The sequence below is a fragment of the Cicer arietinum genome, chromosome 6 (assembly GCF_000331145.2).
Source record: "Cicer arietinum cultivar CDC Frontier isolate Library 1 chromosome 6, Cicar.CDCFrontier_v2.0, whole genome shotgun sequence".
In the NCBI taxonomy this organism is placed as follows: domain Eukaryota; kingdom Viridiplantae; phylum Streptophyta; class Magnoliopsida; order Fabales; family Fabaceae; genus Cicer; species Cicer arietinum.
Window position 1 is genome coordinate 6,298,962 of NC_021165.2, and position 11,933 is coordinate 6,310,894.

General features: G+C 21.9%; 2 protein-coding genes across 2 annotated transcripts; both read right to left on the reverse strand.

The window, feature by feature from the left end:
• Window positions 1–1,141: 1,141 nt before the first annotated feature.
• Window positions 1,142–3,348, reverse strand: LOC105852251 (defensin-1-like). The gene is made up of 2 exons (XM_027336043.2): window positions 3,187–3,348; window positions 1,142–1,458 (listed from the first exon to the last, which is right to left on the reverse strand). The coding sequence occupies exons 1-2, from the start codon at window positions 3,239–3,241 to the stop codon at window positions 1,286–1,288; spliced, it is 228 nt and encodes a 75-aa protein (XP_027191844.1). The 5' UTR covers window positions 3,242–3,348; the 3' UTR covers window positions 1,142–1,285.
• A 6,313-nt stretch (window positions 3,349–9,661) lies between these two features.
• LOC101509202 (defensin-like protein 1) lies at window positions 9,662–10,767 on the reverse strand. Its single transcript, XM_012716748.3, has 2 exons — window positions 10,640–10,767; window positions 9,662–10,020 (listed from the first exon to the last, which is right to left on the reverse strand). The coding sequence occupies exons 1-2, from the start codon at window positions 10,692–10,694 to the stop codon at window positions 9,851–9,853; spliced, it is 225 nt and encodes a 74-aa protein (XP_012572202.1). The 5' UTR covers window positions 10,695–10,767; the 3' UTR covers window positions 9,662–9,850.
• Between the last annotated feature and the right edge of the window lie 1,166 nt (window positions 10,768–11,933).

The window sequence follows — 11,933 nt, forward strand, 5'->3', positions numbered from 1 at the left end:
ACTATTTTTTGTTGTTGCTAAATTTAGTACCGTTAGAGTTGGATGTAGGTATAGAGTGGAATCCAGAGTAAAGTTTAATATCATATTTTTAGAGTATATAATAGTATTTTAGTAAGTAAATTATTAATTTTTGGGTAATTTTTTTTTAAAATTTTAAAATAAAAAATATTTAAATATATTTTTGATTTAATTTTTATTTTAGTTTTTGAAAGTTTGTTTTGTTTTAATTTAGTCTCCGTAAAATATTATGACACATGGGTTTATAAATACACATCAATACATCATCTTTTATGATATATTAAAAATTAAAATGTTTTATATTATTAATAAAATAAATTTATTTATTGAATATTTAATAATTTGTGTTATTTTATAAAGAAAATATGAATAAAAATTAAAAGAAGGGTTTAGGGATTTTGAAAAACTTTTAATTTTTTTAATGTTTATTTGACGTTAATGATCAAAGTCGACCGTCTCTAATTTTACAGAGATTAAATTCAAATAAAAAAAAACTTACAGAAAATAAAATAAAGAAGTGATATTTTTATATAGATCAAATACATATTTAAATTAATATAGAATGATTTAGATACAATTAATTCCTTTTTTTTGTAATGTTCTTTTATATATAATTAATTCTTTTATTTTTTAATGTTCTTTTAGATACAGTTTTAAAGAATGAGTCTTTATTCAAATAATTTTTATAATGTGAAAGTTAAGAGGCTCGTAAGATTTATTGAGTTGAGTGAAACAAGATTTATTTATCAAATGAGGAGGATGGTTTGAATGTGCTGAATTTACGAGATTTTAATAATGCGTTATTAAATAAATGGTGTTGGCGAATGATAAGTGATTTTGAGAGATTATGGTACCGAATAAGCATAGCACACTAGTCCGGTTGGATTTAAGGCCAACCACATGACATGAAAAAAGTAGTATATAAACATTATTTAAAATAAAAAAGTATATTAAATATTTTTATCAAACTATAAATAAAATATGTAAAGTGTTAAAAACTTTTATATTATATTTAAAAGATTGTTATTAATATTTTTTTTAAAATGTTATAATATATAAAAATTTAAATGTTTTTTATATAAAAAAAATTCAACACTTAATATTACAAAATAAAAATTAAAAATTAAAAAATAATAAAACTTGATTTATCACACTTAAATAAAAATATAAATTTGAACACCTAATATATCATACTTGATACATATCATATGTTTGTGGATAATATCATGAGTAATTCATGGTTTATTCATTAGAAGGTGCATGGTTTTCAACAATACAAAAAGCAATCGCAGAGGCATTTGGGGTTACAAGAGCCCGTGCTGAAACCTTCGGTCGTGCAAGTATTTACACAGGGTTTGTCGTTTAAGCAGTCACCCTTGAACTTCTTGCTCGGGAACGGGCACAATTTACCTTCTGCTGTCTTAACCGCAACATCTACATCTGTTAATTATATCACATCACACGAATTCATAACACGTAATTAATTAGTAAGCTTATATATTAACTATCTAAATATAAACAAAAATATATATAATTTTAAAATTAATATATTAAGCTTAATAAATAAATAAAAATACAATTCTTTTTTATTTGTATAAAATGTAAATTAAAGTAGCAATAGAAAAATAAAATTGATAATAATTATTTAGTAAAGTGTAGATATTTTCAGAAGTTAAATTCATTTATAATTAAATATATATATAGTGGAGATCACTTGACTATAAGAGTAACTTTGCGATGAGTTACTAAGCTTAATAAATATATCAGCAATAAATTTCTCAATAATTCAACCACTAAATCTAAAATTTTTATAAAGTAGATGAACTTCATAAACTTTTGTAAAATTTTAAACTATTTGATATTTTATCAAATAATTTCAAATAAATGTATAATAAATTTTTAAAAAATATAAATAAATATTAATAATTAAATTACATATTTATATATTTTAAATTTATATAAAACTTTGTGTGCTTGATTATTAATATATTATATCAATATTCAATAACTGAATTAGTAAAATTTATTGTTAATATTGAACTATTAAGTAGAATATTTCATGACATAGTTACTTTTAGAGTCAATTCATAATTTATATATATATATATATATATATATATATATATATATATATATAAAATAAATTTACTAACAATATATGTTTATTGTAAATAACTGAATCATTCGTATTATTTTTCGTATTATTTCTAAGTCATGACTTGACAATTTGTCTAGTTAAAAATATTCACATTATAGTTAATGTAGAAACGGATAATGTCAAAACAAGACAAATATAAGTAAAGTTTTGTATTATTGCTTATTTTTGGGGTTGAGAGTTTGATTCTAGTAAGAGTGTTGAGAGGGTGCTACATCTTGAGATATTTATGTACTCTTTATACCTTAAGTTCTAAGTACACCTTGTACTCTGAACTATTTGTTATTAAATTTTTAACCTTTTCAAGAGAAGAAATTGTTAACAATTAAAAGAGGTGTGTATTATTAATATAAACCTTCATATTTTTGAAAAAACTCTTTATTAACATTTCAAAAAATCACCTTCCAATATCTTTTTAAAAAATCTATCTGTAGTAACATTTCAAAAAATATGTTAATTAATTAATTAATAAAGCATTTTTCTGTATATTTTTAATATTAACATAAGTTTATATATTTTTACTTATAAAAAATAAAAACATTTGATATATTTTTAATACGTTAATGTAAAAACTTCAGTGATATTTTTTTGGCATTGATGTTTATATATATTTTGCGACATTATTTCCATTTCTATTATTTTTGATAGAACAGTTAAGAAAAAGTATAATCATAATTTTTATTATACAGTCTAAAATCAACCATCGTATCATTAATTGATTTAAAATACTTTTTACAAAGTGTGTTAAGTAAAAATTGGAATTCCATAAAATAAATTGAAGTATGAATTTTTTTAATAAATAGTTAATAAGAGAGTTAAAAAATAGGAAATATTAAATATGAAGAAAGGAAAATAAACATTTATTTTAAGGAGAGAAATAAAATTAAAAAGAAATTAAATGAAAAGTGTAAAGAAATTAAATAAAAAAGTGGGTTAAATTAGTGAGTGAATATATATATATATATATATATATATATATATATATATTTATATTTATATTTTTTTTTTGTTACCAGTGGCTAAGAGGAGGAAGAGCATGAACAAAACCCTGAGTGTTTTCCTCTCCATGACCTAGTTATAATTATACCACACAAATTCAATGCTTGAACTCAAAAAGTGAAGTACTAAATATACGTAGCTCTTACATGATCTTTATATAAATGAATGAATATGTAGTGTGTCAGAGTGGTAAATGACTGTGCAAAGATTAAGCGAAGAAGTAACATGAATTCTTTTTTATTTTTTTGAAAAAAGAGGCAACCTGAGTTTTGATTAAAATGAAAAGGTGCAACGTATTTAATTAATTATTATGTTTTAGAATTATTATATGGACATCTATTTAGTACTTTACTTTATAAATTATTATATCATTTTATCTTAGAAAAGATATAAATTTCATTATAATTAACTCACATAATTGTAAGTTTCGAATTCAAGATAAAATATCAAACTTAAGAATATCAGTATTTATCAGTTGAACTAAAATTAACAATATCAACATTTTAATATTATTATATTTTTAATAAAAGTTGAAATATAATCAATAAAGACTCATAAGATGCACATATAAGAATCTTGATTGATTAGTGATTAAATTAAGATATTAATAAGAGTCTTGATTTATTAGTGATCAAATTAAGATATCAATTATTAAGAATCTTGATTAATTAGTTATCAAATTAAGATATTTATAAGATTGATTGAGTTGGAATATTCTATTAATATTTTAATTAAGATTATTGATTGATTAGTGATTAAATTAAGATGTAATTCTAATTAAATTTCAAATTAGATTATTAATTAAATATTTAATTAATTGATATGATTGCGTGTCACTAATATCCATTTAGTAATAATTAAACTTTAATTGGAGATGGGAATAGGCTAGCCATCCGTCAAAGACTTATAACATGACCTACTTTTGATCTGGTCTGACCTGACTTGACTTATTTAATAAAAAGACTAGATTCATACTATTTTTAAAGCCTATTTATTTAACTAGGTCAGATTCAGGCTTATAAAAAAACCTATTAAATTTGACAGACCGACCTATATATATTTTATTATTTTAAATTATATCAATTAGACAAACACTCAATAGTCGTTCTATATTTGGTAGACATTCTATATTCAGTAATTGTTTCATATTCAGTGGCAATTCAATTAAACAATCACTTAGTAATCATTCCATATTTGTTTGAGATGTAAAAATGGATGTATTTGTTTCAAAAAAAAATATTAATTGAAATCAAAAAACAATTTTTAGGGTTTAAATAGTGTTTGTTTCATATTTTTTTTAAATAATTTTATTAAAAAATCATTTTTTGTTTAATATATATAGATATGTTTAATTTGTCAATCGATTGATTCAATAAATGGTTGTTTCTGTGATTTGCAAAATCGATTGCTCAATTGATGTCCCAATCGATTGTCTAATGGATTGGATTAAGCCCAGAACTCAGGTTTCACTAAAAACCTTTAACTAATCGATTGCCCAATCGATTTATGTAGTGAAAACTCTGGTTCTAAGTCAGACAATCGATTTATCAATTGATTCATCAATTGACTTATTAGTTGATTGATTTATATTCATTGGCAAAGACTTAAGCATGAGACCATAACGATTAGTCCAATAAACTAACTACTATGACACCTAATTACACAACGCATCTTTCTCAAGCATATCCTCCAACTTTGGTTGATTCCTTGAGTTGCAAGCTTTTGTTCCAAGTGTATGGTGTCTGCTTGTTTGCCTGTAATATTTCTCAATTCAAATCATTAAATCAATCAAATATTTCATATGTACTGTATGTTTGGGAATTAAATAAAAAACATGATCAGGGAAGCTCATGACTTACATGATATACTTTTAATGACGTGACATACAATTCTATAATATAGAATCATCTAGATATATTAATTATTCATATGTCATCAATTAAATTAAAAATATGAAAAATTTCCGAAATTTAAATTTAAATTTTTACGACGTTTTATTTCAATTTGATAGATATTAATCATTCTACATCATTTTATCATATGTCACGTTATTTAAAATATTTCATGTCATTATTTTTTTAGTTAAAAAATTAGAGAGAAAGAGAGAGAGATAAATTGTCTACTTTTAAAATATGAGAATCAATTTTGTGAGTCAATAAAAATAGAGAGATTAAAATTGCAACTAAACCAATTATTAATGAAAGTGTATGGTTGAAGATCAATAGAGAGAAGTCTAGGGTCAAAGTTACACTTGTGACTTTGATTATACTTTATTTTAGTTCTATTTGAATTCTTTTATGATTCAATTACCATCTTTTTATTAAAACTATTAACGTGTTTGGTCTTTCGTGATTAATGTTATATTTTTTAAATTAATTATTTGTTTGGTTATGCAAATAATTTAAATTTAAAAAATGCATAAAAATATTAAATAATTAGAATACTAAAATCAAATTTAATCATATAGTAATTTATAATCTCAATTATTGTATAAATTCCCTAATTAATTATAGTATAATTATTAATAATTAATTAATTGAGAAGCAATTAAAATAAAACTAAAATAAATAACTAAGAGATAGTAAATATTTGAGACAAGGTTACAGAACTACACGACTAATGGCATAATATGTGATGGCGTTTTTATTTTTTAATAAATGAAAATTTAGTAAAAATGAATGAAATCTACAAGATCAACTATAGAAAGTATTTGAGACATTGATGTATGAGACATTAAAAGTTAGAGTTGGACGTATTTATACTTTTATTTGAGATGGTGTGTCGAATATATTTAGCCTAATTTCTATGAAGAAGTCAAATATATAAAAAGAAATTAATTAATATATTAGTTTAACCTGTGAGAAAAAAAATTCATAATAATTCTTATTTACATAAAATTAAAATTAAAATCAACAATAAAGAAAGTAAAATGGACATTAAATATTCAGAAAACTAGTGTTCTATATTATTTTAAAAAGACAAATTTATCATTTATTAAATACCCAATATTTTATTTAAGTACATCAAATTTATTTAAGTCGTGTCGTGATAATTTTTACTGCTAAAATTATTTTATTTAAAGTTACATAGACATTAAAAGTGTTAAAACAATATAAACAAATATATAATATTAAGTGATAATTTTTTTCTTTTTGTATGTTTCTCTTCATTTTTACTAATAAATTTATTTAGCATAGTTAAACATATAATAGCTAAACATAAAACTATACTAACTTGTTCCAAAAATGGGACAACCAAAGCTACCCCAATACAGTCAAAGGTTTCACTTCTGCCAGAATTCAATACATTGTGTAAATTTAATTTCTTCCGCTGTACAAGAAATACTATTTAGTAATCCTTACATATAAAATAAAATAGACGCATTAAATTATTTAAATTTTTCTTTTCTTTGGATCAAATAACTAGTAGTGAAATAGAGAAATAATTTTACCAAATTATTAATTTTAATTATTAGTAAATTTTTTATTATTATCAATGCAAATTATGATGATATTTTGAAAGTTAGCATGTATATAATATTAATTGAAATATAATATAAGAAAAATATTAAAATTATATAAAAAATTATGAATAACAAACATTTTAAAATATTATTTTTTGTTAAGGTGATATTTATTCTGATACATATAATACTTTATATTAATAATAGTAAAAAATATCAATAATCAAAATAAATAATTTAATAAAATAATTTTTTTTAATTATTATATTTTTTAATATGCATAAAAAATCTTAAAAAATACTTGTGAAACAAATAGAGTATGAATTTATCATAGAAAAAAGAAGATAAAAGATATAAAAAAGCGGTAAAAGATATAAAAAAGAGGTAAAAGATAAATGGCTGGTTTTTGCTTTGGACCTTGTGCCATCTTTATGCCAGAAAAGAAGAAAAAAGATTGGCACCGGTTTTATCATTAAGTTGTGTACATTAGATTGATATCAGCGGTTTCTTCTTCCTGTGACCATGCTGACCTTCACCTTAATCATTTATATGTTTTGATCATTGTTTACCCTTTCCTCTTTTTTCAGTTTTTCTGCAAATAAAAGTACAATAAAAATGTCATCAAAATCACAAATATGCATTACTTGTGTGGACGTTATTCTAAGTTAGAAACTAATTATAGTGAAACTCTTGTATTTATATATCAGCAGTTATTTTGTCTCTTTTCGATGTTGCTGATTAATATATTAGACGTGTCATCCGGTGACAAATATTATCTCATTTATAAATTAAAAGAAATTTTTCTGATATTATAATATTACACTGTTGAATAATATTTTATGAATAAAATATAATTCAATAAAAGATAGTATAAATATATTTGTGATTAATAACATTAATTAATTAGATAACGTTTTTAAATTTTAATTTAAATAACAAATATCAATATTATTATATTTAATCTCATATTTTAAATTTGAACTCGTAACCTCAAACATTCTTTTCTATAAAAAAAAAGGAAAAATAGCATCATGAGTTAGTGTCATATATTAAATTGTGGTTGATTGATTAGAAGATGAATGCTTATCAACAGCTCGAATAGCGAACGCAGTGGAAGCATAAGGTTTCAGAATGGCTACCAAGGAAACCTTCCATCGTGCATACTGCTGTACAGACGCTGTAAATCCAGCAAACACCTTTGAAATTCTTGCTCTTTAACTCGCATGGTGGACTCTCTGTTGTCCTAACTGTAACATCTTTTAATTATACCGAATCACACAACATAAAACAAATATGTATTAAGTTCATTAATGTTCAATCACATAATTAAATATAGATTTAACTATATTTTTTGTTTTTATAAATATAATAATTTTTAATTTTAATTTACGTAAAAAAAATTATTTAAATTTTATCTATATAATGTCTAATAAATTTATTTTTATCCTTATCGTTGAAGTAGACATCATATAAATCTTTTATTAATAAATAGAAACGTGAATCAAATGAATAAATATATTTTTAGTTTATATAAATATAATAATTTTCAATTTTAATCTTGAAAAATATAAAAATATTTATTTAAATTTCATTCTTGTAATATAAAAAAAATTATTTAACTTAAAAAAATATAAATCAATAAATAGAAAAAGACGTAGATCAATCATAACATTTTAATAAAAATATTAATTTAAATATTAAAATAATTTATATATTTATTTTTATTTATTATTTAAATATTATTTTAATTAAATTTATTTAGAATAATTATTTAAATTTATATTTTTATGATATATTTATTTTATTAAAAATAAATATAAAAATTATTTTTATTTATTATTTAAATATTGTTTCAATTAAATTTGTTTAAAATAATTACTTAAATTTATATTTCCATTGAAATTTATATACTTATTTTATTGAAATAAATATATAAATTAAAATAATTATTTAAACATTATTTTGATTAAATTTATTTAAAATAATTATTTAAATTTATATATATTTTTAATAAAATAAATATTCTAAACAAATTTAAATAGTTATTATTTATTTAAATAAGAAATAGATATAAATATAAAAATTATTCTAATATTTAAATTAATATTCTTATTAAAATATTACCGTTAATCTACAATTGTCAAATTTTTTAAATATTATATAGATAAAATTCAAATAAATATTTTTTATAGACTAATTAAAATTAAAAACTGTTATATTTAAATAAACCAAAAATATATTTAAATACTTGATTCATTTTTTTTATTAATTAATATTTTTATAACTTCGACATTAAAGACAAAATAAATCTTTTTATTATAAAGATAAAATTTAAATAAATTTTTTATAAAGATTAAAACTATAAACTATTTATTTATATAGGACCAAAAAAGTTAAATGAATATATAGGATGTATCGGAGTGGCAGATGAGTGTGCAAAGATGGAGCGAAGAGGCACGGGATTATATTCTCCCAACTCAAAAAGTTTTGATACAAACATATGAAGAGGTAACATGAGTTTGATTAACATGAAAAGGTGCAATCTAACTTGGCATAAATAACTGTAGTACAATTCAAACCCCATATAATTTTTTTTTTATCTCTTCTATAACTATTTAGATGTAGAATAATTTATATAATTTTTGTTGGGTGCTACATAAGTTAGCATCAGGCCAGCCGTGTCTAAAACTAATTTTAATATCTCTTTAGAAGTTATGAAAAAAATTTATTTAAATGTACACCTTAAAATAAAAAATTATTTATAAATTATTATAATTAATTTTAAATAATATTTATTTTTCAATTGTAAATTTAATTTTAAATAAAATTTTATTAATTTTAAATTTGAAAATATAAAAATTTAATATACTTTTTATTTAACTCTGTACCGACCATAAATTAGGTACTTTCAATAGCCTTTTGATAGACAAGTCTAAATTCATTATGTAAAGAATTTGGAAGCAGTGGTGAAGTCACTATTATACTAGTTGTCTTCAAACCTCATTTAGTTTTATCTTGATAGAACGTGGAGTGCAATTGGATATCATATTGGAAGATATAAAACCAAATTGATTACACATTAAACTGAAACATATATATCATACTTGGTCCATACCATACTATAGTATGATAAAAGACCATAGGATATGGCTAGCATCATGAGCTAGTGGCATATTTATTTGTGGTTGATTCATGCATTAAGTGGTGCATGTGTCTCAACAAAGTCTATTACAGAAGCAGCGACGGCGGAGGCCTCGGCAGTCGCCACCACTGAAACCTTCATTCCTGCATGCATGTGCACAGGTGGTGTCACTCAAGCATGTACCCTTAAACCTGTGGCTCCTTGACTCGCACGTTCGAGCCTCTGCTGTCTTAACTGCAACATCTGTTAATTATACCAGATCACACAACGTTCATTAGCTTATATACTAATTGTCTAAAAGGTTCAAACACATAATTAAATATAATAAAAGACATCATAAATAATAGTAAACTTTAGATTCGCTTTGAGAAGTTATGGATAAGATTTATCCACAATCAATTAAAATCAACCAAGTTTTTTTATATAATAATAAAAAGTATATTCGCATATACCATAATGAAATCACAATTCCAAACTCAGATACATATTATTTAATTTAATAATATAAACATTTATTAGGTAAATTAGATCTTATAAATTCAACTACATTTATTTTACTAAATATATTCCATCTAAATTTTTTTATAAAAAATTAATAAAATACACGTAGTTGATTTTAATTGATTTAAAGTAATTTCAGAATTTTTCAATTGTTGCCTCACCTAAAGAAAAAATATAAGACATGAATGAGAAAATATATATATATATATATATATTAAAGAGAGAAAAAAACACAAATCTTACCCTTAAAGGAAAATAAATTTGGAATAAATACTCTCACCATATCTTTTTTTTATACACATAATATAGACTTCATAAAAAAAAATATCAAACTAAAATTAGAAAGAATATACATTGTTACCAGCGGTTAATAGAAGAAAAAACATGAACAAGACTCCGAGTGTTTTCTTCTCCATGACTAGATATAAAAATATCACACTCAAAGTCAATGCTTAGCTCAAAAGTGAGTACTAATTAAATGCAAGTCTTATGATCTTCTTATATAGATGAGTTGTATTAGACTTGGAAACATACATATATGACGTGTCGGAATGGCCGATAAAGAAGCAGGTGAGTGTGCAAGGGTGGACTGAATTAGTGACATAACATGAGTTTGACTAACATGCAAAGGTGCAACGTGTGCATAGACAATGCATGTGAGCTGCCACGGTAAAGCATACTCCACTCAGGATCTTCAATATTATATTATTATATTACAGAAACTCTATTTTTATTCTAAAACATTGAGCTTTTAATAAAATAATATTAATTTGAATAATTATAAATTAGTTTAAATATTATATTTTACTAAATATAAATTATTTTATTTAAATTATACATAATATCTTAATATAATTTGAATCTAATATAAAATTTTAATTACTTCAAAAGAATTTTTTTAAAATAAATTTATCAGTTAAATTTTTATGTTATATTACCTTTAAAAGATTTATTATATTTAAAAAACAAAAAATTAAAATTAAAATCTCTCACTAATTAGAAACCTTATATTATTAGGCCTGCTCCACAAGCCCAGAGCTGGGCCTGACTCAACTATAACATAATATCCCCATGCTTGAATTTAGCAATATATATATTGAAATATAATTAAAAAAAATGGATACACATTACTGTCTAATACAGAAAAAAATGATCAATTTAATTGTTCTAGAAAAAAAAAAGACAGCCAGTTTAGTTTGAATACACACTCAAAATTTAGAAAAAATTTCTCCCACCTCCGATGTTCTTTAGATTGATGAATTCAAAAGTGTATTTAAAAATATATATATATATATATATATATTATATAAATTAATTAATTTAAAGACTTATAAGGACACAAGAGGTCAAAGAAGAAGCCGCTATAAATTTATGAGTTTTTTACTTACTATCTCTCACCTAAATCTCTCACCTTAAAACACATAAAAAGACCATTTTATTATTTTTACTATATAAAAAGTTGAAATCTTTTTTTCTTTTTGCTGCCACATCTCACACATTTGAAACTCTAGCAAAAATTATTTTAGGATTTTTGAAATTTTGGTTGATTATCAAATTTTTGAAATACAAAGTGAATTTATTTTCAAAAGTTTGATTTAATTTAAAAATTTAAAAATACAATTTATTGTATTTGTAAAATATTTTAAAGCTTTCAC

Bases quoted from the DNA above. Each gene is read 5' to 3' on its own strand.
- LOC105852251 (XM_027336043.2), bottom strand. From the start codon at position 3,241: ATGGAGAGGAAAACACTCAGGGTTTTGTTCATGCTCTTCCTCCTCTTA. The intron at 1,459-3,186 runs GTAACAAAAAAA...TATAATTAACAG, and splicing joins CTTCCTCCTCTTAGCCACTG to ATGTAGATGTTGCGGTTAAG.
- LOC101509202 (XM_012716748.3), bottom strand. From the start codon at position 10,694: ATGGAGAAGAAAACACTCGGAGTCTTGTTCATGTTTTTTCTTCTATTA. The intron at 10,021-10,639 runs GTAACAATGTAT...TATAATTAACAG, and splicing joins TTTTCTTCTATTAACCGCTG to ATGTTGCAGTTAAGACAGCA.